The sequence below is a fragment of the Vipera ursinii genome (genome assembly GCF_947247035.1).
Source record: "Vipera ursinii genome assembly, chromosome: 1".
NCBI classification, from domain to species: domain Eukaryota; kingdom Metazoa; phylum Chordata; class Lepidosauria; order Squamata; family Viperidae; genus Vipera; species Vipera ursinii.
The window spans coordinates 7337754-7365401 of record NC_139512.1 but is presented as its reverse complement, the minus strand read 5'-3'; the positions used below and the strand labels follow the sequence as shown (position 1 = coordinate 7365401).

The 27648-nt window shown below is 47.7% G+C and overlaps 1 protein-coding gene across 2 annotated transcripts; it reads right to left on the bottom strand.

Moving 5' to 3' along the window:
- Positions 1–2102: 2102 nt before the first annotated feature.
- Positions 2103–27648, bottom strand: COPE (COPI coat complex subunit epsilon). 2 transcript variants are annotated; one of them, XM_083364607.1, is made up of 10 exons: positions 27425–27648; positions 23913–23975; positions 21699–21799; positions 14226–14378; positions 13876–13929; positions 13081–13162; positions 12261–12416; positions 8318–8386; positions 4284–4358; positions 2103–2757 (listed from the first exon to the last, which is right to left on the bottom strand). In XM_083364607.1, exons 1-10 carry the CDS (start codon positions 27530–27532, stop codon positions 2710–2712), a joined length of 909 nt encoding a protein of 302 aa, XP_083220733.1. In that variant the 5' UTR covers positions 27533–27648; the 3' UTR covers positions 2103–2709. The 2 variants fall into 2 exon arrangements, with proteins under 2 accessions (XP_083220733.1, XP_083220734.1); XM_083364608.1 differs by lacking the exon at positions 27425–27648 and adding an exon at positions 24684–25043.

Genomic DNA, 27648 nt, shown 5'->3' with positions numbered 1-27648 from the left:
TCAGACGCTTGGCAAGTGACTCGTATTTATGACGGTTGCCGTGTCCCAGGGCCGTGTGACCCTTCTGCGACCTGAGAAGCAAAGTCAATGGGGAAGCCAGATTCACTTAACAACCGTTTTACTAATGACTGCAATGAGTCACTTACCAACTTTGACAAGGAAGTTGTCGTGAAACGGGGTAGAATTCACTTAACTGTCTCCCTTAGCAACATAAAGGTTGGGGTCAATTGTGGTCGTAAGTCGAGGGCCACCTGTAAAGGAACCCAAGGTGCTTTCCTCTCATTCCCTTTAAAAATCCAAGGCCAGTCCTCGGAGGGATTGGGGAGAAAAAGAGCTCTTCTGTGCCAGGAAACAAAGGCTGTTCTCTTTTATGATTTGCTGCTGGATTCGAATTCCTTACCTTGCTCCGTACAGAAATTCTATTCTGAAATGGCTGCATTTGCTCATTAGGGGAAGTGTCCAAGCTGAACCTGAAGCCAAATATTCTCAGGGATGTTCCGCAGCATTTTCGTGGCAGCAAAAGGGGAGCGGTTGGCCATGGCCTTCTTCAGAGGTTTTTTTTTTTCTCCATTTCCTAATCTAGTTCATAGCTCTGAGATTTCCTGAAGGTCTTCTGAGGACTAAGTAAATTCTTTTATCGTCGATCTATGTCCATCTATCTCTGTCTATCATCTATCTCTATTTATCATCCATCTCTGTCATCTACCTCTATCGTCTATATCAGGGCTCTTCAAACTTGGCCCTTTTATGACTTGTGGACTTCAACTCCCAGAATTCCTCAGCCAGGCACGCTGGGAATTGAACTCTGGGAGTTGAAGTCCACAAGTCATAAAAGGGCCAAGTTTGAAGAGCCCTGATCTATATCAATCTATCTGTATCAATTTGTCATCTATCCTGTCTCTCTCTCTCTCTCTTCCCATCTTTATTATTGTTTATAAATAACATAAGGCAGTGAATATACCTAATACTCCTTCCTCCTCCTATTTTGCCCACAACAACCCTGTGAGGCGAGCTGGACTGAGAAATACCACAGAGTTTGGATTTTTTAATTTTTTGCAACCAATTGAGCGTTTGTGAAGCCTCTTTCAGGTCACGCTCGACTCCAGGTGCCTTCAAGGGCAAGAGTAGAGAAATCCTTTCCCAGTGACTCTTTCTAAACTTGCCAATCTGCCCACATTCCTGGTTTGGCAGTTCTCCATTAAAGTATTAGCCAAGACAGGCCCTGATTAGCTTTTTAAGGTAAGCCAAGGTTGGTTAGAAGTTGCCACCTAATTGGGCCATGATTTTTATGTAACCATTTTACTGAGTAAACCCCGATTGGCTGAAATCACAAATTAAGCTGTAAACCAGGGCTTACAAGCCAAACGGGCAGAATGCACTTACTCCATCAATCCAAATTAACCATATTGTGGACTAGCAGAATGTGTGAAGTGGGTAGCTAGGTTTGTACAAATATATCAAGTTGTAAAGCAGCCAGCCAGAGTTTAGTGCAGTGTGTCACGTGAATCAAACCTGTGTGAGCTGTTTATATCACACAGCCCCCACCCTCCCAAAGTAGTCCTGGCGAGGACGCTTCTACGCTTTAATAAAGAAATGATAAATTGCATTATTTGTATAGAAGGTGTTCCTTATTCAACCGAGTCTTTGTCTATTAATAGAAATTTAGATCGTGTTGTGAATCCAGGTGCTGCAGGATGTTAGGTAGTTCAAAACTTTCTCTCATCATGGTTCAACTAACCAGGATTATCATGGAAGCCCAGCCACCCTTAAATTTTAACGCTGTATACGCCATTACCTAGCCTACAAGAGGAAATTGAACACAAATATCCCCAAGCTTTGCAGACAACGTGGACTACAACTTCCATCATCTTGGGAAAATGAGAGCAAGTTTCATCTAACGGATAAGGCCCCACACTAGGAACCAGGAGACTGTCAGTTCTAGTCCCACTTTAGACATGAAAGCCAGCTGAGCGCTTCTGAGCCAACCCACAGGAGACTTGAGTTCTAGTCCTACCACAGGCATGAAACCTGGCTGGATGACTTTGGGCTAGTCCCCCTCTCAGCCCAACCCACCTCACAGGGGGGTTGTGGGGAAAACAGGAGGAGGAAGAAGTATTCTGCTGCCTTGACTTTATTATAAAAATAATAAAGATGCGATATAAATAAATCTTAAAAGATGTCTGCAAAGTCACGCTTTTTCCACCCTAAAGGAAGCAACTACTGGTTAACTCTGTGCTTCAATTACAAATGAAAGAAAAAGAACTTAAAATACCCCGGGGGAAGAATCAAGCACGTCCTGAAAAGGCCCCACCCTTAACTCGCAGCTTTGTCTGTGGAAAGCCTGCCAGAAACCACTGGAGGAGCCACCTGGAAGAGGAACAGGCCCAATGGATCAATTTGATGCAAAAAGAGTTCATACTTTCAACTTGGAAACGGTCTCACAAGCAAACCTAATGGGGGATTTATTGGGAATGTTGAAAGGTTTGGCATTTCCAAGTCTCTATTCCGCCCCCCCCACCCGGCCCGGCCCGGTGTCTGCTTAAAACAGGAGTCCGAAAACACTGGAGAAACGGCATCGGAAAACCTGGATTGTTTTGCTGCCTGCGGCCAACGTGGAAAAATGTCCAGTTTCTTCTAGGGCAGAGAGGGTGATTCCTGCGAGACATTTGGGCAGAATCCAACTTCTCAGGATGCTGTAGAGTTGATGCATCACGCACATGGAGTGTACTGTAAGGCCAGGCGGTCAAAGTCATTCTCCTTTATAACCCAAAATGAATGAAAGAAAGAAAGAAAGAAAGAAGAAAGAGAGAAAGAAAGAAAGAGAGAAAGAAAGAAAGAAAGAAAGAAAGGAGAAAGGAAGGAAAAAGAAAGAAAGAAAAAGAAAGAAAGAAAGAAAAAGAAAGAAAAAGAAAAGAAGTTACATTTGAGAATCAAATCCGCGGTGCAACAGCTAAAAAGGCCAATACAGGTAGTCCTCGACTTAACAACAGTTCATTTAGTGACCGTCCAAAGTGACAGTGGCACTGAAAAAAGTGACTTACGACCTTTTTCACACTTATGACTGTTTCAGCATCCTCGTGGCCATGTGATTTACATTTGGACGCTTGGCAAGTGGTTCGTAGTTGTGGCGGTTCCAGCGTCCTGGGGGTGGTGGTCATGTGATCACCTTCTGACAAGCATAAGCCAATGGGGGAAGCCAGATTCACTTAACAACCGTATTACTAACTTAACGACTGCAGCGCGTCGTGTGGCGAGAAAAGTCGTAAAAATGGGACAAAATTCACTTAACGTGTTTCTCATTTAGCAATATAAATTCTGGGCTCGGTTGTGGTCGTACGTTGAGGACTACCTCTAAAATCTGGAGCTGCACTAACAGACGTTGTGTGTGTCCTTGTCAAAGGGTACTAACCGTCCCACTGATCAGCAATGGCTATTTCACAATTGGGAGAGTGCTGTGTCCAATTCTGGGCACGACACTTTAAAAGGAACACACAAAAGTTGGAGCTTTGGGAGAAGAAAAACTTAAGGGAGCAGCTTGGGTTCAGTTTGCTCAATGGAAGAGGTATGACAGCAATCTTTAAATCCTCAATTTACAACCACAAATCTCCATTGCTAAGCAGCGTGGCTGTTAAGTCAATCACACCCCATTTTACAACTTTTTTTTTGGCCATGATTGTTAAGCAATCATTTGCAAGTTTTTTTTATCCCATTTATATCCCGCCCTTCTCTGAAGACTCAGGGTGGCTTACAAGCTAAGAAGCACAAATCAGTGTGCTTAGCAATAGCTAAGTTTCCGACAAACAAAGTCAATGGGGGGGGGGATGCTGGATTCACTTAACGATCATACGATTCGTTTAACAGCTGCAGGGATTCACTTAGTAAACACGGCACAAAGGCTGCAAGATCAGCTGCAACTCGTCCAACAGCTACCTTGCTTAGCAATGGGAATTCTGGTCCCAAATGGGGTTATAAGTTGAGAACTACCTCTACTGCTTCTCTACTGCCTGAGCAATCCCCAGCACTGGAACGCATTCAAGGGAAATTGAACTGTCACTTCATATATTCCCAAGTTTACTTCTACTTGAGTCTGATGAAAACACTTATTTTATGGCACTATATGGAGGGTGTCACGACAACTGGCAATGCTTGGAAAACAACAAAAATGCCTTTTTTTAAAAAACCTTCCTTCCTTCCCCCCACTCTATTTCCTTTCTTTCCTCTATTATTCCCTTCCCTTCCCTTCCCCTCTCAGAAGCCAAAGCCAAAGAGAAGAGATGCTTTACCTTAGCTTGATACTCTTTTACGAACGGATGGCTTTTATGGGCATCCTTGAGCTGCGACAGGTAGCGGTTGGTCACCTAAAAGAAGGAAGACGGGAGAGAACCCAAGCGATGAACAACAAAAACCATGGAAACGGAAAAAAATCTCCTGCGGCAGGAGAAGAGCAAATTCCGCTCACAAAGGAAAAAGGCCGAACGGAATGGGAAAAGGGAGCCAGCCATTCTTCCCTGTCGGCGGGAGGCTGATTGAGAACCGGGCGACCTTTGACCTTTCCCAGGCAGGGAGGGACTCCCAACAGACGTGGTCACGGGAGGAAGGAGGTCAGGAGAGCTGCCCAGAAATACACAACGGATTGGGATGAAGAGGGCTTAGGAGGGGAGATGGGCTCCCCGGCTGAGGAAGCTGGAACGACCATTGATGGAACAGCAAAGGAAAAACTTCCCCAGCCATTTCCTTTGCAACATCTGGCTGCCTGCGTGTCTTGCGGCCAGGGGGGCAGAGGGGTCAGAGGAGGGAGAGATGGCCAGCGCTCCAGCAAGGGGGAGAACAGGCCAGTTCCCATTCCCACTCCCCTTCCCCCAAAATGGTAGTGGGAAAGGAGCCAAACTCATCAAGGACAGGGCTGCAGTTCATTATCCCTAATGAGTTACTCTTCCCTCTGAGACTTCTAGAATTGAAAGGATTCATTTAAGGCAGGGGTCTTCAAACTTGGCCCTTTTATGACTTGTGGACTTCAACTCCCAGAATTCCTCAGCCAGTGTGCCTGACTGAGGAATTCTGGGAGTTGAAGTCCACAAGTCATAAAAGGGCCAAGTTTGAAGATCCCTGATTTAAGGCCTTAATTTCATTGCTGAGTGCAAAAGAGTCCATTAAAACAACCTGGATAAGTGGCTCTTCAGACAGAGCAATGTTTTTCAGCTCTGGCAACTTTAATAAGAGTGGACTTCAACTCCCAGAATCCTCCAGCCAGACACCCCCCACCCCCAAGATTCTGGAAGTTGAAGTCCTCTCTTCTTAAAAGTTGCCAAGGTTGAAAAAAAACACCGGCTTAAAAAGTCATCCAGCCAAGCGACTCCTGAATAAAAATCTTGCAAGGGAAAAAAAGCGTAATAGGATTGGAAAGATACCGGAATGCAGAGAGAGAAAAATCAAATTTGATCTTTGCGCCCATCAGGTGCTTTGAGCGTGTGGGTTAACAAGAACGTAATGGCCTCCTTTGTATACTTTGGCTCTTATTTGGGGACTGTGGTGTTCTGATCACAGGAACAGCCAGATCCCTAAAATTCCTGGCCCAATTTGCAGATCTGGGAGGACATTTTGAGAGGGAAAATGGTATTTAACCTCTGTTGAGGTTTAAATACTTGTCCTGTACCTTAACGTTTCCACTCGTGGAAAAATAATCAGATTTTATTGGATTTTTAAGGAGAGCAATTTTTGCCCTGCTCTTCAGACCCTGAAAAAGGTGAAAAACATGCTGGATTCACCCATCTGGGGTAGGAGAGAACTTGGGAGCACAGCCCTTGCTTATAGTTACCCTGAAGAGGCAGAGATAAATCAATAATTGAAGGAGGGATTTAGAATGCTGGCTTACAAGTACATCAGAACATTCCTCTCCTCTTAATTCTAAGTAGTGATTAAAGGCCACATGTAACAAACAACGATTCAAAACTAACAAGTCACAAGTCGCAATGCATTCTGACAACGCTTGGCCAGAATTTCTTATCGGGTTTCTTTTAAAAAAAATGTATATCAATTTTCTTTGGCTTTCTTCTTGCAGAACTCATTTTTGTTTTCAATCCACAAATACTATTTTGCAGTATAAAAGAGAGAGCTGGGAACTGTTAAGTAGACCATCCTCACTCTGTCCAAGGAGAGGGTGCATTTTGAATCTGGAAACTTTCCTGAAATGGATGGTGAGAGATGAAAAGATTATTTAAGCTCTTTGAACTCTTATACTAGCCAAGAATTGGAGGGCTGTAGGATACAAGTTGTTGTTGTTGTTAGTTGCGAAGTCGTGTCCGACCCATCGCGACCCTATGGACAATGTTCCTCCAGGCCTTCCTGTCCTCTACCATCTTCTGGAGTCCATTTAAGCTCACGCCTACTGCTTCAGTGACTCCATCCAGCCACCTCATTCTCTGTCGTCCCCTTCTTCTATTGCCCTCAATCTTTCCCAGCATTAGGCTCTTCTCCAGTGAGTCCTTCCTTCTCATTAGATGGCCAAAGTATTTGAGTTTTAGCTTCAGGATCTGGCCTTCTAAAGAGCAGTCAGGGTTGATCTCCTCTAGGACTGACCGGTTTGATCGCCTTGCAGTCCAAGGGACTCGCAGGAGTCTTCTCCAGCACCATAGTTCAAAGGCTTCAATTCTTTGGCGCTCAGCCTTTCTTATGGTCCAGCTTTCACTGCCATACATTGCAACTGGGAAGACCATAGCCTTGACTATACGCACTTTTGTTGACAGGGTGATATCTCTGCTTTTTAGTGTGCTGTCTAGATTTGCCATGGCTTTCCTCCCCAGGAGCAAGCGTCTTTTAATTTCTTGACTACAGTCCCCATCTGCAGTGATCTTGGAGCCCAGGAAAATAAAATCTGTCACTACCTCCATTTCTTCCCCATCTATTTGCCAGGAATTGAGAGGGCCAGATGCCATGATCTTGGTTTTCTTAATGTTTAGTTTCAACCCAAGTTTTGCACTCTCCTTCTTCACTCGCAACAAGAGGCTCTTTAGTTCCTCTTCACTTTCTGCCATTAGAGTGGTATCATCTGCATATCTTAGGTTGTTGATGTTTCTTCCGGCAATCTTAATTCCAACTTTAGATTCATCTAGCCCTGCCTTTTTCATGATGTGCTCTGCATATAAGTTAAATAGGCAAGGCGACAGTATACAGCCTTGCCGGACTCCTTTCCCAATTTTGAACCAATCAGTGGTTCCGTGTCCAGTTCTCACTGTTGCTTCTTGGCCTGCATATAGGTTTCTCAAGAGACAAATAAGATGGTCTGGTATGCCCATATCTTTAAGGACTTGCCAGAGTTTGTTATGATCCACACAATCAAAGGCTTTAGCATAGTCAATGAAGCAGAAGTAGATGTTTTTCTGGAACTCTCTAGCTTTCTCCATGATCCAGCGTATTACAATATTACAGCGTATTACAATATTACAGCGTACTACAATATAATTGAAGTCCGATAAAGTCTTGGCAGCAAGCTACCCTCAGTCAGCCAAAATAAGCTAGTTATTTCAAACAGTCGCTGACATGAGATAACTGCCAACATGTAATTTCCAAGAAAGTCCAGACAAACAAACCCAAAAGCAGAGATGAAGAAGCGTAGTCATGAAATCCAGACCAGGGTTCACACAGGTAGAGAAATCTGACAGACGTGACCAAAAGCTGTGATGAATTAATTGTTCGTCACAAAGTTCTGAGAGCAGCCACACCCACTTTTGTACCTTGTGGGGTGTGGCTCAATTACTCAGCTACTCCCTGGCCCACCTACTCATCCTATGTTGCTGCAAATGCTTGGCCCTGCGTCTTTCTCGAGGGTCTAGCCATGAGTCATCTTCACTAGACTGTATTTGCTGCAGCTGCTCGAGCTCCGTCCCAGCCTGGCTACTCCCAGGCTGCTCCTCTTGGCCTTCAGATGGAGATGGAAGGCCTTGCCAGAGAGGAGGGTCCCGGAGAGGGAGGCCTTGCCAGTTCCTCCCCATCATCCTCAGAATCCTCTTCCTCGGTTAGGACAGGTGCAGGGGTCAGGGCCACAACAGAACCCATTGTTCAACTCTGAGATTTTTGCCAGAAACTGGGAATAAATGCTGGTTTCTGGTCAAAACGTCAAAAATTGCAGGTTGTGAGCACGTTGCCACAGGGGTGTTGGTGGTGGCTGGAACTGGGGAACCAGATCATAAGTACCTTTTGGTGGGGCCACTGTAACTTTGATCGGTTTGCTAAGCAACCGGCTTTAAGTCAAGGGCTACCTCTATGGTCAAAAAAGTTTTAAAATTTTATTTTTCCCCAGAGGCAAAGAGACAGAGCCTACCTCTGGAGTCTTCCCCAAATGTTGTGAGAGGACCACAAAGTTGATCAGAGTCTCAGGATGGCTGCTGTCCTGAAAGGGGAGAGAAGCACAAAATTCAGCCCAGAATGGGACCGCCATATGCTGTTTTCTTCCAGACAAAGTTCCTCCATCAATGTAGCTGAGGACTCAAACCAGATTAGCCCCTGATCCACCTAGGCTAGGATTTATTCCTGTGGAGAAGAGATCATGCCCGTGCCGGATCACTTGCAATGACCCAAGAAGCTCCAAATTTGAAATTTTCTGAATCCTGTAATTGAAGGGGATTATCCCGTCCGTGAAGTCCTGGGATTCAGGGCAGAAATCCAAGCCAAGACTCATTTCCACCACTAAACTCCTCTTAACCTTATGAACTTTTATTTTCTACTGCTCAGTTGGAACCTGCCGCCTTTGATTTAAATCAGCGTTTCTCAACCTCAGTAACTTTACAGTTCCTCGTGGGATAAAATAAGAGGTTTTGGTCCTCCTTTTTTAATACCTGAAAAATAGCATCAATCGCGTTGTATATGTGATATGCTGAATGCACTGTATGTTTTCTCATTTTTTCTTTTTGCACCCAATTAAGTAGTAAAATAAGGAAAAACTTAAGCATACTGTCAGAACCCACCCCAATCCACATCTTAGGAAAGAAGAACTCTTGGAGACAGGATTGTCCAAACAGGAACTTTTACTAAAACATGGTTGACAGTGGATAATCTAGACAGGATCTGGAAACTGTCTCACAGGTCGATATTTTTAAAGTGTCCCCAAGTAAAACCCCTCCCCTAAGTCCATTTGGTAAGTACCGGATCAGACAATTTTCAGGTGTCAAACTCCTCGTGGGAAAGGACAGCCCCACTACATTTGGAACATTATTACTTACTCCCCTTCACATTCCAGTCGGAGATACAAAACAGATTTCCCCCCTCTCAAAGGCTTTCTTCCCTGGTCTTTTGTGATGGCCTCCAGGCAGGCTGAATACACAAACCTTGCATCTAAGGCAGTGGTGGTGAACCTATGGCATGCGTGCCAGAGGCGGCACTCAGAGCCCTCCCTGTTGGCACATGCGCCACTGCCGCCAGTAGCGGGTCCATCAGGCCGCCACCACTGCCCGCAGCAGGAGGCCCGTCCAGCACAAAGGAGGCGAAGGGGCCAACTAGGAAGCTCGCGCAGAGGTGGTAGAGCAGAGGTCACCAACCACTGTCGATTGGTGGACTGGAAAAAGGGAGGGGGAAGCATTTTACATGCGTGCATGCGCGCACGGGGCTGCGAGCACACACACGCTTGCAAATGGGGTGGGGTTAGTGCCTGCGTGATACTCACTACCCCGGCCCCGTTGTTGCATGGTGCAGCACCTTGTATCTGCACCCGGCAGTGCTGCTGCGGCTGTTTTTTGCGCCTTGCAGCACGGTGGCCCATTTTTGCGCCCACGGGTTTTGTGTGCCAGAGGCGGCACTCGAAGGCACCTCCCTGCCCCCCGTGAGGGCACCACAATGCTGATGCAGCCCTGGCACTTTGCGATAAATAAGTGGGGTTTGGGTTGCGGTTTGGGCACTTGGTCTCTAAAAGGTTCGCCATCACTGATCTAAGGGATAGAGATGGCTCTTAACAACCCTGCCTTCTCTTCCCCTCCTTGGAAATGGCAGAATCCAGTAAGGGGGTGAGATTTAGATTTGCACAGTTAGAAATGAAATATAAATGGATTCTGACACATACACCTTTTCCTGTAAGCTGATTTTTCAATCTTCTGAAGCACCTTATTGCCCCTTTTAACACCTATTCTTCTATTCTTGAAGTTTTCTGGAAAAAAAAATTGGTGCCCAGAACAGGATATAGTACTCAAGTGGGATCTGATCCAAGATTGAATGAAGTAAGATTTTGGAAGTATATTTTGACTGGTACAACTTAAAATAGCTTTTGCCTCTTTTGCAACTATGTGATATTTGGACCAACGGTCCATTTTTGATTGACTGTTGTAGTCTTCTCCTACATCCAATCAGATATCTCCTGTCCTATAACTGGGTATTAGATGCTGGCAACTGAACTTCAGCGTTTCTGCAGGCTGATCAAATCTCTCCATTTCCACCCCATGAATCATGGGTGGAATCAGAATAACAAATTGATCTTATCCAAACAGGCTGATAAGATCACTGATTTGCAAGGAGTAGATAGAACTGTGGAACAGAAGTAGGATTCAGGTCTTTCCCATATGGGAATCTGCAAGGATATTTGTTATATGATGTATGTCATGACTTTGATGCATTAGCAATGTAGTTTGCATCAGACCTAATGCAACTGCCCAATGGCACAATTCACACAATGTAGCATGATGCTTCAGTTGGAACTTTGATGCTACTGCAGTTTGTAAAGGATGCCTAAAGGTAAAGGTTCCCCTGCATGTGTGTGCTAGTCGTTTCCAACTCTGGGGCTGGGGCTCATCTCCGTTTCAAAGCCGAAGAGCCAGCGCTTGTCTGAGGACGTTTCCGTGGTCATGTGGCTGTCATGACTAGACGCCAAAGGCGCACGGAACACTGTTACCTTTCCACCATAGTGGTCCCTATTTTTCTGCTTGCATTTTTATGTGCTTTCGAACTGCTAGGTTGGCAGAAGCTGGGATGAGTAACAGGCGCTCACTCTGTTATGCGGCACTCGGGATTCGACCTGCCAAACTGCCGACCTTCTGATCGACAAGCTCAGCATCCTAACCCACTGAGCCACCGCGTCCCTAAAGGATGCCTAGAGTCCCTATAATATGGTGCTGGAGAAGACTCTTGAGAGTCCCGTGGACTGCAAGGAGATCAAATTAGTCAATCCCCCCCAAAAAACTTCACCTTGGAAGGACTGACAATTAAAACTTGAAGCTCAAATATTTTGGCCACCAAATGAGAATAGAGGACTGATTGGAAAACGGCCCTGATGTTGGGAAAGAAGGAAGGCAAAAGAAGAAGGGGACAACAGAGGATGAGATGGTTAGATCAGGGCGTTTCAACCTTTTCACCCATTGTACCACTTTTAGGATATGGCAACATCCGAGTACCACCAGTCGCCCAGCAAGGTGTCAAAAACTTGATGACACAAAAAAAAAGGAAAAAAGGGAAAAAAGTGATGAAGTACAGGTAGTCCTCGACTTACAACAATTTGCTTAGTGACTGTTCGAAGTTACAATGGCAGTGAAAAAAGTGCCCCCCAAGCCAGAGCCAAGCAAGATGCCTGCCTGCCTGGTGGCACTCTTCCTCCTGTCCGAGGTTTTCATTGTTGTGAGCATTTCTGTTGAGGATTGGCAGCGGGGGTGGGGTGGGGGGTGTTTGGTTTTTATCACCCCCCCCATCTGCTGGGTGGTTGCAGCAGGTGTTGGTCATTTCACATGACCCTGGGACACTATGACCATCATAAATATGAATCAGTTGCCAAGCATCTGAATGTAAATCACAAGACCCTGGAGATGCTGCAACATTCCAGCTGATCGGCGCTTCTTCTGGGCTCAGCAGAAGCGCCAGGATCAGCGCCGAGCTCCAGCTGGAGACTGGCGCTGATCCTGGCGCTTCCACTGAGCCCTGATAGCTGCAAAGAAGCGCTGATCCTGGTGCTTCCGCTGAGCCCTGACAGCCCTGCAGCTCCAGGCGTCTCTTGCTCAGGCTTGTGCGGTGCTGCCACCGGTTCAGCCCATTCCCCTCCCCCACTACCACTTTTCTAGGATGGTCACGTACCACCTGCCAGGTTCCAATGTGCCACAGGTGGTGCCCGTACCACTGGTTGAAATGAAGCTGAATTTGGGCAAACTTCGGGAGACAGTGGAGGACAAGGGGGCCTGGTGCGCTATTGTCCATGGGGTTGCGAAGAGTTGGAGATGGCCTAGCGACTGAACAAGAATCTACCCCCTAACTCGGCAAGAATTGCCTTTCAGCCAGATTTCTGGGGAAGAGCCCACCTTGTCAAGAGCCTCCTGCAGCACCCCTTCGGCATCTTCCCACTTGCCCTGAGCCATGTAGCAGGCAGCTTGGCCGTTCAGGAGCAACAGTGTGGGGGACCACTTCTCCGACATCTCCTGGAAGATGTAATAAGCGTCCTGCAATTTTTCACCACCCTGCAGAGTAAGACATTGGGAAATCCTTAGGAGGAACAATACTGCATTTAAACAGTTTGCATGCAGATTCACAATGAGGGGTTAGTGCCTGAGAAATCCCCGACTCTGTAAGTTCAATGCTGAGAATTTAAACCATTTCAGGGTTCTCACCTAACATGAAAATACTTCCGTTGACAGAACTACTGGAGAAGAACGATGATGGTCTAGAAGCAGGGGTGCCCAACCTATAGTCTGCAGCCCGGTACTGGGCCATAGCCTGTTGGCCAACGGGCCCTGGGAATAGCTGGCGAGCTCCTCCCCCCACTTGCAGTAGTACCGCCCCTCTAGTGCATTGCTTTGGAAAGGCTCACCCCTGCTACATCTACGGGGTGGAATGTAGTCTGGATTCCCTGGTGGAAGGGCCTGCTATCTGGACGGCAAAAGGCTGCAGAGCTGGTAGGAAGAGGGTTAAAATGGCTCCTCCCTTGCTTTTCCTAGAGCAGGGGTCTTCAAATGTGGCCCTTTTAGGACTTGTGGACCTCAACTCCCAGAATTGTGCCTGGCTGAGGAATTCTGGGAGTTGAAGTCCACAAGTCCTAAAAGAAACTAGTTTTAAGTAATTCCATGTACCGTTCTTGGGGCCCGACACTTCCCTTAATGCCCGGCTGGCATGGGTGGCACCTACCATAGCAAGGTTCACCCATGCAGTTGCCAGCTGCGTCAGCGTTGAGTCCTCATCTTGCTCCTGCATCTTCTTAAGCTCTTTTCTGAAGAGAATGAACAAAGATGGAGGCACACGAGTGAAAAACCTCTTGCCGGCTTCTCTGCAGGACTGGGGCAAGCGTCATATGGCAAACAACTCGTGGAAGCCCCCTTGTTTGACACGGGTTCATTGCCTGCAACCTCCCCATTTAAAACGGGGATGTCTGGAAGTTCTTTACTGTTTGGTTCAAAACGTTTCCCTGCTTCTCCAAGTAGCATCTTCATTCCAATTGAACAGGAAACTTTCCCGTGCAAAAAAGGTAAGCCTCTACTTATAGACTCCGGCCTATCTCTGCAGCAGTGTTCTCATCCAGCATTCCACAACACATGGGCACGCCGGGTGGGGGGGCCTGTTTTTAGTGTGTGCCATGAGATTTTTCTCTTAGCTTTTTTCCCAATTTTTGCATTATGCGTACTTCATACAATCCATACAGTTAATATAGGATCGATGCTAAAAAAAATGTATAACTTCCTCTCAAACCACGTCTAACACGTTTAAAATATATACATGGCCTACAATTTTTTGACGTGCCACACAGAATGACCGCTATATTCAATATTTTGCCCACCGACTCAAAAGGTTAACAAGCAGCAGTCCTAGAGATTTAGGAGATGACCCACGCCTTCTAATTTTGGTAACCCCAGGTTTAAAAAAAAATTCAATTCATTTCAAAAAAAAAAGGGAGGAAGGGTGATGCTGATATGCTGGGAATCTTACCGGGCCAAATCCAGACGATCCAGTTTTAGTAGGATCTGGATGGTCATGGCCATGCTAGAAAGAAAGGAAGAAAGAGCATTTTAGAGCCTTAGAGCAGAGGTCTCCAACCTTTCCCAGTTGGCAAAACCAGAGGGAAAGGGAGGGGGAAGCATTTTACACGCACGCACACACACACAAACGGGGCTGCAAGCATGCATGGGAAAAAAAAACCAAACACCAGATTGTGATTCAATTGATGGCATGAGTTGCAAGTTCTTCCTTGTGGAAATACAATTCTTCTAAAGAAACTGCAGGGAAGCGTTGATGGGATTCAGGTTGCCATGAGGAAAAAAGGGGACAAATCCACTTACCACTCCAAGCTTTCAGCCTGGTGAAGGGTCCGCAGCGCCGCATCAGGATTCTGGTCATGGAAATAGACTGAAGCCGCCATCAGCAGGAAGGTGGTGTTAGTGACCTCCATGCTCTTGCTCATCTTCTTATCTAATTCTGCCACAATTGTATCCCTATTTAAAAAAAAAGACGGGAAGGTCAAATAAACCTCACTGGCGTTTACACACACCCATGGGAGCAGTCTGCAAATTCACTATGAGCAGCTTTTCAGCGGGGCCAAAACTTCCTTCCGCAAATTCAGCAGAGGGAATATAAAAAAATACAGAACCTCCTTGAGAATTCAGAAAAGTACAGGCAGTCCTCAGCTGATGACCACAACGGAGCCCAGAATTTATGTCACCAAGTGAGAAATTTGTTCAAGAGAGTTTTGCCCCATCGTACAACTTTGTCTTGCCGTGGTTGTTAAGTGCATCACTGCAATTGTTAAATTAGTAACATGGTTGTTCAGTGAATCGGGCTTCCTCATATCAGCCCCCTCTACCACAAAGATCCTGCAGGAGAAGGGCAGCGTGGACAACCGTGGGATCTGGCAGGGTGAGAGCTGGGAACCATAAACCCAAAGCTTTCGCCGAGTCCCTAGAATGAAGGCTACTGCTAAGCTTGTAAGCCGCCCTGAGTCTTCGGAGAAGGGCGGGATATAAATGGAATTAAAATAAAAAATAAATAATAATAATAAAAAATAACGGATACAGTGCCCTTGCTGACATCAATAGGGACATTAAGGAGACAGGTCAAGGTAGCTGTGATGATAACTCAAATAAGCAGGGGATCGTGGTCCGAGATGAAGAACTTGTTTTTGACAGGGAGAAGTGCGAATCAGGTATTACACGTCAGTCATGCAAGAAGAGCAAGGCATCCAAAAAGAGAAGCCACCTTCTGGTTGGTGATTCAATTATAAGGGATGCAAATTTAGGAAAGGACGCAGAGGTTTCGAAAGAGGTCACGTGTCTTCCAGGTGCTACTGCCAGTAGGGACAAGAAGTGGATTTTTAAAATTGTCAAGAATGCCAACAAGAACTGTGATGTGGATCCTATGTTGGCACTAACGATCTGTCCCAAAAAGATGTACTCTCTGTTGCAGAATGATTTCCAGAGCTTGGGGCAGGATAGGCTGTAGGCTTACTTTTTCAGAGGTTTCACCAGTGTATAAGGAGCAAAATGGAAAAGGCCAGCGTATAGCAGAATTCAATATGTGGCTAAAGGAGTGCTGTAAAAGGGAAGGCTTTGGATGTATTAATGGATGTATTAATCACGATGTCTGTAGCTGGTCCAATGAAACAATGTACAAAAGAGATAGTTTGCATCCATCCAAGAAAGGGAGTTACTTGGCAATAAATTCACAGATTTTCTGGAGGAATATTTAAACTAAACAACGGGGACAGTGAGTTAATTGATACAGAACATCCCTGTCCCGGGCAATCTAAAAATTATAGGGCTATCAGTGCATGTAACATAGACGTGTGTGTGGATAAGAATATCAGCCTTGCTGTCAAGCAAAATCAAGCTTTTCATAGCGAGTGCCACACAAAGTGCACTAACCCAACAGGTGGTAAGATTTGGATGAGGGGATAGATGGGGAACTCATAAAATTTGCAGGCGACACTAAGCTGGCAGGAATAGCCAACACTACAGGCTTAAGATACAGGAGGATCTGGACAGACTCGAACGCTGGGCGCTATCTAACAAAATGAAATTCAATGGTGAAAAAAGTAAGGTTCTACACTTAGGCAAGAAAAACCAAATGCACAGGTATATTATAGGTGGTACCTTGCTCAATAGTAGCATCTGTGAGATCTCGGAGTCCTAGTGGACAATCATTTAAATATGAGCCAGCAATGTGCTGCAGCTGCCAAAAAAGCCAACACAGTGCTAGGCTGCATTAACAGGGATAGAATCAAGATCACGTGAAGCATTAATACCACTTTGGTAAGGCCACACTTGGAATACTGCATCCAGTTTTGGTCACCATGATGTAAAAAAGATTTTGAGATTTTAGAAAGAGTACAGACAAGAGCAACAAAGATGATTAGGGGACTGGAGGGTAAAAACATATAAGGAATGGTTGCTGGAATTGGGTATGTGTAGTTTAATGAAGAGAAGGGCGAGGGGGTGACATGATAGCAGTCTTCCAATATCTCAGGGGCCGCCACAAAGAAGAGGGAGCCAAGCTATTCTCCAAAGCACCTGAAGGCAGGACAAGAAGCAACGGATGGAAACTAGTCAAGGAGAGAAGCAACCTAGAACTAAGGAGAAACTTCCTGACAGTTAGAACAATTAACCAGTGGAACAAACTGCCTCCAGAAGTGGTGAATGCTCCAACACTGGAAGTTTTTAAGAAGAGACTGGACAGCCATTCGTCTGAAATGGTATAGGGTTTCCTGCCTGAGAGGGGGTCGGACTAGATGACCTCCAAGGTCCCTTCCAACTGTTGTTATTATTGATTTCGCTTGTCAGAAGGTCGCAAAATATGATCATGTGACCCCAGGAAACCACAACCATCATAAATATGAACCAGTTGCCACGCATTTGAATGTAAATCACATGACCATAGGGATGCTGCAACGGTCTTAAGTGTGAAAAATGGTCATAAGTTTTTTTTTCCAGTATTCTAACTTTGAACGGACACTAAATAAATGATTGTAAGTCTAGTACCTCTGAAGCATCCAATTATCTCTATTTCATTTGTGGCAGAAAAGGAAAAGTAGACAGATCTTTCCTCTCTGACTAATCAATTTGCCTCAGACGCACTTTTTACAGGGTAGTCCTCGACTTACGACCACAATTGAGCCCAAATTTTCTCTCGCTACGCGAGACAGCTATTAAATTAGTTTTCCCCCATTTCACAATCTTTCCTGCCACAATTATTAAGTGAATCACTGCAGTTGATAAGTTAGTAATAGGGCTGTAAAGCGAATCGGGCTTCCCCATTGACTTTGCTTGTCAGCAGGTCGAAAAAGGGTGATGACACGATCCTGGGACACTGCAACCGTCGTATTAGCCAGTTGCCAAGCATCCGGATTTTGATCATGTGACTGGGGGGTGGGGTGGGATGCTGCCAGGGTCATGTGAAAAACTCACAAGTCACTTTTTACAGTGCTATTGTAGGTTTCAACAGTCACTAAACAAATTGTTGTAAGTCGGGGACTACTTGCATTTACCTCACCACTTAAAAGTTTTCTTCAGCTGCGCTGATTTCTGCTAATTGTTTGCAAGTTCATTTTTGTAGAATAGGGTGGCCCTATTCTCCAAAAATGAAGAGAAATATGACATAATTTTAGGAAGATCAGTAAGTAAGTAAGCTTACATTTATAAATGCTGTGAAGCACGTCAGAAGCCACGGTATGAAGTATGTCCAATTACTCAGAGATGTACGTGTTGATGTGAAAGAAGCTGTGCCAATATTTGAGGACAACGTTGCATGTATAAAGATGGCAACGGGAGAATGTATTGGAAGCAGAAGCAAACATGTAGATATAAAATATTGTAACTTCAGGGAGGTTGTAAAGGATAAACTGATAAAATTACAGCATTGTTCCACTAACAACATTATAGCCGATATGTTGAACAAGCCTTTAAATGCACGCAAGCATCAGGAGTATGTAAAAGCATTTGGGATACCAGCTGTTTAGCTTTAAATGGGAGGAGTGTCAAGGTATTGATTTAACAGCTAATCAGCTGGTATGTAATGAATGCAATGATGGGAATGATTCAGCAGGGTCTGTGTCTCTTTAAGAGCCTTTGTATAAAGGCAAGGTTCTGCTGATGTGTTCTCTTCCTTCCACTTCCTGCTGTAACTGTGGTTTGCCGGATCCTGCTGCAGGGGTCGGCAACCGGAAAAAGGCAAAGAGCCACTCAGAACCGGTTCCGTCACAAACACAAAAAAGTGGGAGCCGCAAAATGTGCGCGCGCGTGCATGCACGCACGCGCATGCGCAAAACAAGGCAAAACGTGCACCAGCCCTGCCCCCCATCCACCTCCAGTATGGATGGCTCTGCCAAAAGAAAAGCAGCCGAAGCAAGCCTCCCATTGAGAGAATGGGGCGGCGGAGGCTTGCAAAACGGCAGATCCAGCCTCTGCCGGCGGCTTGCAAAACGGCGGATTGAGCCTCTGCCAGCAGACACGCTTGCAGAATGGCGGATCGAGCCTCTGCCGACGGCAGAGGTTTGCAGAGTGCGGATCCAGCCTCTGCCGCCGGCAGAGGCTCGATCCGCCGTTCTGCAAGCCTCCGCCGCCGGCAGAGGCTCGATCCGCCGTTCTGCAAGCCTCCGCCGCCGGCAGAGGCTCGATCCGCCGTTCTGCAAGCCTCCGCCGCCGGCAGAGGCTCGATCCGCCGTTCTGCAAGCCTCCGCTGCCGGCAGAGGCTGGATCCGCCGTTTTGCAAGCCTCCGCCGCCCCATTCTCTCAATGGGAGGCTTGCTTCCCTCTCGTCGCCGGGGCTGTGCGCGCTTCCCCCCCTTCCCTCTCGTCGCCGGGGCTGTGCGCGTTTCCCCCCCTTCCCTCTCGTTGCCGGGGCTGTGCGCGCTTCCCCCCCTTCCCTCTCGTCGCCGGGGCTGTGTGCGCTTCCCCCCCTTCCCTCTCGTCGCCGGGGCTGTGCGCGCTTCCCCCCCTTCCCTCTCGTCGCCGGGGCTGTGCGCGCTTCCCCACCTTCCCTCTCGTCGCCGGGGCTTGCAAAACAGCGGATCGAGCCTCTGCCGGCAGACACGCTTGCAGAACGGCGGATCGAGCCTCTGCCTTCTATTCAGCTCTGGGAAGTGAGGGGGAGGGAGGGGGAGTTTGGGGGGGAGGGGGAGCTCCACGGTGCAAAAATAAAGCCCTGCCGCTCTTTGCGTTGCTTGCCCGACTGGCTGTCACGGGACCACACGGATCGCCTCGCTCCCACCGGCAGCTGATTCCTTCGAGTTTGGTCTCGAGCGATTTTGCATTTTCTCCAGTGCTGAAAGCCACTCGGGGAACTTGAGTTACCAGCTCCCCGATCGCTCCACCCTCATCTTCTCTTCGTTCCCGCTTCCCCTTCCGAAGGTTCCTCTCGCCGTCCGTGACTAAAGTCCCACTCCCACCCCCCGCGGCAGGTTGGATCCCCCCAACTATCTTGAGTACCTACAGCCCCGCGCTGCCCTCCCCCGGGCCACCGCAGCTGGAGAGGATGGCTCTGAAGTTAGATATTTCGCCCGTAAGTCGCAGAGGGACCCCGGGTGTTCATAATTGATCCATAAAAACCTAATACCGAATAAAAGTAGGATACATCAATAAAAAGATCCAATTTGATTTTCCCCCCCGCCACACACACACACACACACACACACACACACACACACACACACACACGTTGGAGACCCTCCGGCGTGGCTTGGGCACCCAGAGGCTCCCGCTGCCCCCTTTTCTCCACCGGGCGAGAGAGGCAAAACGTGCACCAGCGGATCCAGCCTCTGCCGGCGGCTTGCAAAATGGCGGATCGAACCTCTGCCGGCAGACACGCTTGGAGAATGGCGGATCGAGCCTCTGCTGGCGGCAGAGGCTCGATCCGCCGTTCTGCAAGCATGTCTGCCGGCAGAGGCTGGATCCGCCGTTTTGCAAGCCGCCGGCAGAGGCTGGATCCGCCGTTTTGCAAGCCCCGGCGACGAGAGGGAAGGTGGGGAAGCGCGCACAGTCCCGGCGACGAGGAGCCAACGGGGGAGGCGGGCGGGTGGGCGAAGCGCGGCTTTCGCTCGGCGGGGCTCTCAGCCCCGGTGACGAGGAGCCAACGGGGGGGCGGGCGGGCGAAGCGCGGCTTTCGCTCGGCGGGGCTCTCAGCCCCGGCGACGAGGAGCCAACGGGGGAGGCGGGCGGGCGAAGCGCGGCTTTCGCTCGGCGGGGCTCTCAGCCCCGGCAACGAGGAGCCAACGGGGGAGGCGGGCGGGCGGGCGAAGCGCGGCTTTCGCTCGGCGGGGCTCTCAGCCCCGGCGACGAGGAGCCAACGGGGAGGGGGCGGGCGCCTTTCGCTCGGCGGGGCTGGCAGGCGCCTTTCGCTTGCCGGGGCTCTCAGCCCCGGCGAGGAGGAGCCAACGGTGGAGGCGGGCGGGCGGGCGAAGTGCGGCTTTCGCTCGGCGGGACTCTCAGCCCCGGCGACGAGGAGCCAACGGGGGAGGCGGGCGGGCGGGCGAAGTGCGGCTTTCACTCGGCGGGGCTCTCAGCCCCGGCGACGAGGAGCCAACGGGGGGCGGGCGGGCGAAGCGCGGCTTTCGCTCGGCGGGGCTCTCAGCCCCGGCGACGAGGAGCCAACGGGGAGGGGGCGGGCGCCTTTCGCTCGGCGGGGCTGGCAGGCGCCTTTCGCTTGCCGGGGCTCTCAGCCCCGGCGACGAGGAGCCAACGGGGGAGGCGGGCGGGCGGGCGAAGCGCGGCTTTCGCTCGGCGGGGCTCTCAGCCCCGGCGACAAGGAGCCAACGGGGGGCGGGCGGGCGAAGCGCGGCTTTCGCTCGGCGGGGCTCTCAGCCCCGGCGACGAGGAGCCAACAGGGAGGGGGCGGGCGCCTTTCGCTCGGCGGGGCTGGCAGGCGCCTTTCGCTTGCCGGGGCTCTCAGCCCCGGCGACGAGGAGCCAACGGGGGGGCGGGCGGGCGAAGCGTGCCTTCTTGCTCGTTGGGGCTGCTAGCCCCGGCGACGAGAGAGAACGGGGGGGGGGGGGGGAAGAAGCAGATCTACTTACGTTTTACTTCTTCCTCTCTTCCTCCACTCTGCCAGTAAAAAAACAAAGGTTTGTGGGCGGTCCCACAAACCAACCAATCAATTTAAACTTTTCAAGTTTTTTTGTGAGAAGTTTAAATTGATTAAGTTTTTTTAGTACCATTTTTTTTTCAAGAGGGAGGAGGCCTGGGAGCCGCATGCGGCTCCGGAGCCGCGGGTTGCCGACCTGTGTCCTGCTGTATTAGCACATGTACTTGTATTGTTCCTGGTGTATGATATTGTAGTGTATGATAAACCACTATTTAATATAGACCACTGTTTCCTGTGTTTACTCCTGGGCTATCTCGCACAATATGACTGTGCACACTCTAACATGTAATTTTAGAAAGATCAAAGTATGTTTATGTTTATAAATGCTGTGAAGAATGTCAGAAGCCACTTCTTATACTTTTCTCTTTCTATTCTATTTTTCTTTAATTTTTTCCTTCCCTTGCACTTCCTGCTTTTTCTTCAATTTCTTTCTTTTTTTCCTTGCTTCCTGTTGATTGCTAGTAGTGAAGATGTTCATTTCCCACTTTGAAGGTTGAGAGCTCAACCCTAGGTAGTGGCCAATGTTAGCGTTTGCTTTGTTGTTCCAATAGATTATATTTAATAAAAGAATCAGCCCAGGTTCAGCCAGCCAAGAGATGCTTTGATATAAAATTACTCTGCAGTTTTGTGAAGAGGAGACAGAATTCTTCTTGCAAGAGACTGTAACCTGCAAGTCCCAGACTTACCTCTGACTCTCTTTGGAGAGATATTCTGCAAACATCCGGACGGCCTGAAGCTCTGGACAAGCCTTGGGCTTGATTTCATCCAGCACCACACCATATTTGCGCTGTTCAAAGGAGGAAGAAAAAAACAGATTCCTGTTTATACCATGAGCAAGACTGAATGTTGCAGGCAAGATAACGAGTCTTTTGATGCTAAGCTTTGCAATTAGCAATCATCCCAAATGGAAAAAAGAACCTTGATTCAATTGTACATGTCCTTGCTTCAAAGATTCCTACTAACAAGCAATGGACACTCCGCCTCTGGCTTGTCAGCATATCATTTGAACCAGGACAAGTTTACGTTTCTTGGAGAAAAAACCCCCAAAACACACGGTGTCTTGTTCCTCTTGACTATTCTGGGAGGAACAATGCAGCAGATCTAAGAAAAATGTGCAGGTACTTGGATTCAAAGCAGAACGGGGGACTCAGAAGGGCGTTTCCAACTCTTGAAATACTTTCTTAAGGAAGCTGCATCTTTCTTTGCATCTCATGGAAGTTTGCAGAATAGCCTTGCGGTCCCAGGGATTCACTATACGTTCAAGTTAAAGAATATTAAAAGTATAACCATTTTGCCACCCACTTTTTATACCTCCTTCATGCGTGTATCCCTGGAACTACCCAACTACCACATAACTCCCTTTGTATGACCCTGTAATCTCTTAATTCAGGATAAAGTTGGGGAGACTGGATGGAACTGAGTGTTTACTAGCTGGATGCCCTTCCAGACACCACATGAAGTCTGCAGAAGATTTTTTTTTCTTTGCACTCTAGGAAAGAAACATGTGTTGCTACCTAGGACTGAGCTCTCAACCTTCAAAGTAGGAATTGAACATCTTCACCACTAGGCCATGAAGCCGCTCTACCCAACTCTACCCAGGGCTTTTCAACCTTTTCACCCACTGTACCACTTTTAGGATATGGCAATATCTGAGTACCACCAGTGGCCTAGCAAGGTGTCAAAAACTTGATGACAAAAAAAAGGGAAAAAAGTGATGAAATACAGGTAATCCTCGACTTACAACAGTTCGCTTAGTGACTGTTCGAAGTTACAATGGCACTGAAAAACGTGCCCCCCAAGCCACAGCCGCCCAGTGGCGCTCTTCCTCCTGTCCGAGGTTTTCACTGTTGTGAACGTTTCTGTTGAGGATTGGCAGTGAGGGTGGGGTGGGGGGATGTTTGGTTTTTATTCCCCCCTACCTCTGCTAGGTGGCTACAGCAGGTTTTGGTCACTTCACATGACCCTGGGACACTATGACCGTCATAAATATGAATCAGTTGCCAAGCATCTGAATGTAAATTACAAGATCCTGCAGATGCTGCAATATTCCAGCTGGTCGGCACTTCTTCTGGGCTCAGCAGAAACGCCAGGATCAACGCCGAGCTCCAGCTGGAGCCTGGCGCTGATCCTGGCGCTTCCGCTGAGCCCTGACAGCCCTGCAGCTCCAGTCATCTCTCACTCAGGATTGTGTGGTGCTGCCACCGATTCAGCTCATTCCCTTCCCCCGCTACCACTTTTCTAGGATGGTCGCGTACCACCTGCCAGGTGCCAATGTACCACAGGTGGTACCTGTACCACTGGTTGAAAAGCCTTGGTCTAGAAAACTGAGGGTTTTGAAAGAAGAAACCAACATTTGTAGCAATTGCAGCCATGTAAACTCCTCCCCCCAGCCCAGAATATTTTTCTGGTCCAGATCCCTAAGTTGAGGGCATCTGCCAGGTATGGTTAAAAAAAAAGTCAAGATGGGGACCATGATGGTAAATAGAATCTTTCCCTCAATATCTTGACTTTATTGACCATACCCTATGGACATCTATGCCTAGCACCCAGTTTAAATGGCTCTGTAAAACAGACTTGGGCAATTTTCCTGGGACCAATGAAAACTTCAGTCAAACAGAATAACAGATGCTCCAGTTTGGGGGAAGCACCTAGATAGACTCTGGATTAAAAGCTAGCAATCAAAGAAGGCTGCTGCCAACAAAATACAGGATTTAAGATACTATTCATTAATCACTAGCCTCCTCAGGGCATTAAATCCTGATTGAAACTCAATGGAAAAACAATCCACACAAAAATCCAAAACAGCACAGTTCAGTTCAAGGGACACTGACAGAAGACCAGGTAAGCCTGGCAGCTGCCATTTTTGTGCTTTCTCAAATCATTGGATGAGCTTGGCCTACCTGTGCAATGTAAGCACGATACAGGAAGATGTCCCTCTCCATTTCTTTTTCCGGACTGGATGGCTAAAAAGAGAAAAGATGCTTTTCAAAACAGTACACACACGTGCACAATAAAGCACTGCCCCCACCCCACCGTCCTCAAAGTCACAAAACACCTCAGGACCAACATCTTTATCAACTTAAATATAAAAAAAATCTTATTTTTTTGGATGCGGTGATTTCCAGATATAACTGTAACTATAACTCAAAGCATCCGCAGCCACCATTCGAGAATAACCGTGGAGGCTGGAATTCATAGTTGTAACATTCAAAAAGCCACTGTTGGCCCACCTCTGGGCTAAATGAAGAGATCACAGACCACCACACATTTTTTTGTTGTTCCTGTAACCACACAGCCCCATTTTGGAGTATTATATAGTCTGTGGTGAGAACCATGCTCCTTAGCCATAGGCCCTTTAAACATTAATAAAACATGAAAGCAGGAAAAGCCTTCAGGCCAGCTCAGAGGAAACAAGGGGGATAAAAATGAATAATCAGAAATAGGTATTTATATGGTTTAAATCAGATTTCAGAACTACTCCAAACTGCTTTGCAAAAAAAAATGTAGTTCCATACAGATTTATGAATGTACCAATTACTTTGTTTGCTTTTCTAACACAGACATGAGAGAGAAGTTAACAAACAGGGTAACTGACATATCTTTAAAGATGTGGAGAAACAGATCAAGGACTTTTAATATAATGTAAAAGTTGCAGATGGATGTTCTCTTACCAAACAACAGTAGAAGTGTTCTCTGATTGATACGTGCCATCAGTGCCAGCCCACACAGACCTTTACCAGCACGCTCTCTCCCAAAACATCCTTCTGATCTTCCAATGACTGCACCCATCACTGCTATGATTGAGTCAATCCACCTTATTTCTCTTTCCTTCTATTTTTCCCAGCTAGGTCTTTGCATAAGGGGTCCAAAGTATGATAATTTGAGCCTGGTCATTTGCATCCCCCTCTTCCAAGTGAAACCTTTGGATGGATTTGTTGTATGATCCGCTTGTTTACACTTTCGTTGGCATTCTCACGATTGCTCTCCAACCCCAAAGTTCAAACGTGTCAATAGTCTTTCTATCCTGCTTCTTCAAAATCCAACTTTCATTTCCAGTAGACTGTCACGGGCAAAACAATAATCTGTACGATTCTGATCTTTCTGGGTATAGGCATGGGCCCGGATTATCTCAGGGAGCACCTGCTGCCAGCATCAATCTCCCATCGTCCTGTGCGCTCCCACAGGGAGGGCCTCCTTAGGGTGCCGCCGGTCAGGGAGTGCCGGCGGGTGATCCCCAGAGGGAGGGCGTTCTCTGTGGGCGCGCCTGCCCTGTGGAATGATCTGCCTGTGGAACTCCGGACCGCCCCCGACCTTCGTTCGTTTCGCCGGGACCTGAAAACCTGGTTCTTTGATCTATCTGGCCTGGACTGAGGGGTTTTAAGTTTTTAAACTTTTGTTTTAATTTGTTGGGCTATTAATTAATTTAATTCATTTTAATTCTATTTCTATTTCAACTTTTATATTGTCTTTTAAATTTTGCCCTGTAAACCGCCCTGAGTCCTTCGGGAATAGGGCGGTATATAAAACTAATTAAATAAATAAATAAATAAATAGACCAGGGGTCTTCAAACCTGGCCCTTTTATTCCTCAGCACGCTGGCTGAGGAATTCTGGGAGTTGAAGTCCACAAGTCATAAAAGGGCCACGTTTGAAGACCCCTGGTATAGACATATCACAGCATCTGAATACCAATAGTCCTCAACTTACCACCATTCATTTAGTGACTGTTTGGAGTTAACAGCACTGAAAAACTGACTTATGACTGTTTTTCACACTTAAAAATGTTGCAATATCGATGACAATTCAGAATCTTGGCAACTGGCCTGTATTTATGAGACCTTTTGTCAAGACACTGGACAGCCATTTGTCTGAAATGGTATAGGGCAAGGGTAGGCAACCTAGCATAGGGACGTGGTGGCTCAGTGGGTTAAGACGCTGAGCTTGTCGATCAGATGGTTGGCAGTTTGGCAGGTCGAATCCTGAGTGCCGCGTAACAGAGTGAATGCCTGTTACTCGTCCCAGCTTCTGCCAACCTAGCAGTTCGAAAGCACGTAAAAATGCAAGTAGAAAAATAGGGACCACTACGGTGGGAAGGTAACAGCGTTCCGTGCGCCTTTGGCGTCTAGTCATGCCGGCCACATGACCACGGAGACGTCCTCGGACAAGCACTGGCTCTTCGGCTTTGAAATGGAGATGAGCACCGGCCCGTAGAGTTGGAAACGACTAGCACGCATGTGCGGGGGAACCTTTACCTTTACCTTTAAGGCAACCTTGGCTCTTTTATGACTTGTGGACTTCAGCTCTCAGCTTGGAAACCTCTCCCTTTCTCCTCAGCATGGCTGGCTCAGGAATTCTGGGAGTTGAAGTCCACGAGTCATAAAAGAGCCAAGGTTACCTACCCCTGGTATAGGGTTTCCTGCCTGAGCAGGGGGTTGGACTAGATGACCTCCAAGGTCCCTTCCATCATCATCATCATCATCAAGAAAAGTCAGTGGTGAAGCCAGGTTCACCAAACGACCCTGTTTGTTAGCCGCCCTAAGTCCTTCAGGAGATAGGGCGGGATATAAATCCCATCAATCAATCAATCAATCAATAAAGGAATCCAGTGATTTCTTTTAACAACTTTGCCAAGAAAGGTCGTAACACGAGGCAAAATTCACTTAACCACCGTCTTGCTGAGCAACGGAAATTTTGGCCTCAGTTGTGGTTGCAAGTCAAAAGGCTACCTCCGTATTTTCCAAGTCCTCCATGATTGCTCCTTTAAGTCCTCATATTGAAACTTTATTTCTTGACCGCTGGACTATTGCCATTGATTTGATCTTGTTTATATTTAAAATCTTAATTTTATCGCCCCCCCTCCCTAGCGCTGAACCCAAGGCCTTTCACTAAAATACAAGTGACATCCCCTGGTTGAGGATTGATTGATTGATTGATTTGATTGATTTATATACCGCCCTTCTCCCGAAGGACTCAGGGCGGTGTAGAGGGCAATAAAAATAAGAATACAGGATGATGGGACCTGCAGTCTAGCACTGTTAGGGAGCAGGAACTCGGGAAGGCTATTGCTAAGCACATTGATTTGTGCTTAGATTGTAAGCCACCCTGAGTCTTCGGAGAAGGGCGGGATATAAATGGGATTTAAAAAAAAAGCAGCTAGAGTAGGGGTCCTCAGCCTTGGCAGCTTTAAGACTTGGGGACTTCAACTCCCAGAATTCCTCAGCCAGCAAAGCTGGCTGAGGAATTCTGGGAGTTGAAGTCCCCAAGTCTTAAAGCTGCCAAGGCTGAGGACCCCTGCGCTAGAGGACGTTCAAGTTCAGCTTCGTGCTAGGCAGCGGTTCAACAGGTTGTGCCTTCCTTGGTTCATTTTCGGAATCTACCCCGAGATCCCCACTCAGCCCCGGCCGGCGCCTCACCTTGACCCGCTGCGCCTCGTTGATGGCCGCCTGAAAGGCCCCGATGTAGAAGTTGTTCCTCACGTCGAAAAGCTCGTCAGCCTCGCCTGAACCCGCGGGAGTCGCCATCGCGCGCGCCGCTGTCCCTTCCAGGCAGCCGCAAAGCCGACACGTCTTCGCCTTCCTCGCCCTTCCGCGCAAGGCACTGTAGGAAGCGCTGATTGGTTGGCTCTCTTTTGCCCCGC

Bases quoted from the DNA above. Each gene is read 5' to 3' on its own strand.
- COPE (XM_083364607.1), bottom strand. From the start codon at position 27,532: ATGGCGACTCCCGCGGGTTCAGGCGAGGCTGACGAGCTTTTCGACGTG. The intron at 23,976-27,424 runs GTGAGGCGCCGG...TTCTCTTTTTAG, and splicing joins ACGAGGCGCAGCGGGTCAAG to CCATCCAGTCCGGAAAAAGA. The intron at 2,758-4,283 runs GTAAAGCATCTC...TGGGTTATAAAG, and splicing joins TAAAAGAGTATCAAGCTAAG to GAGAATGACTTTGACCGCCT.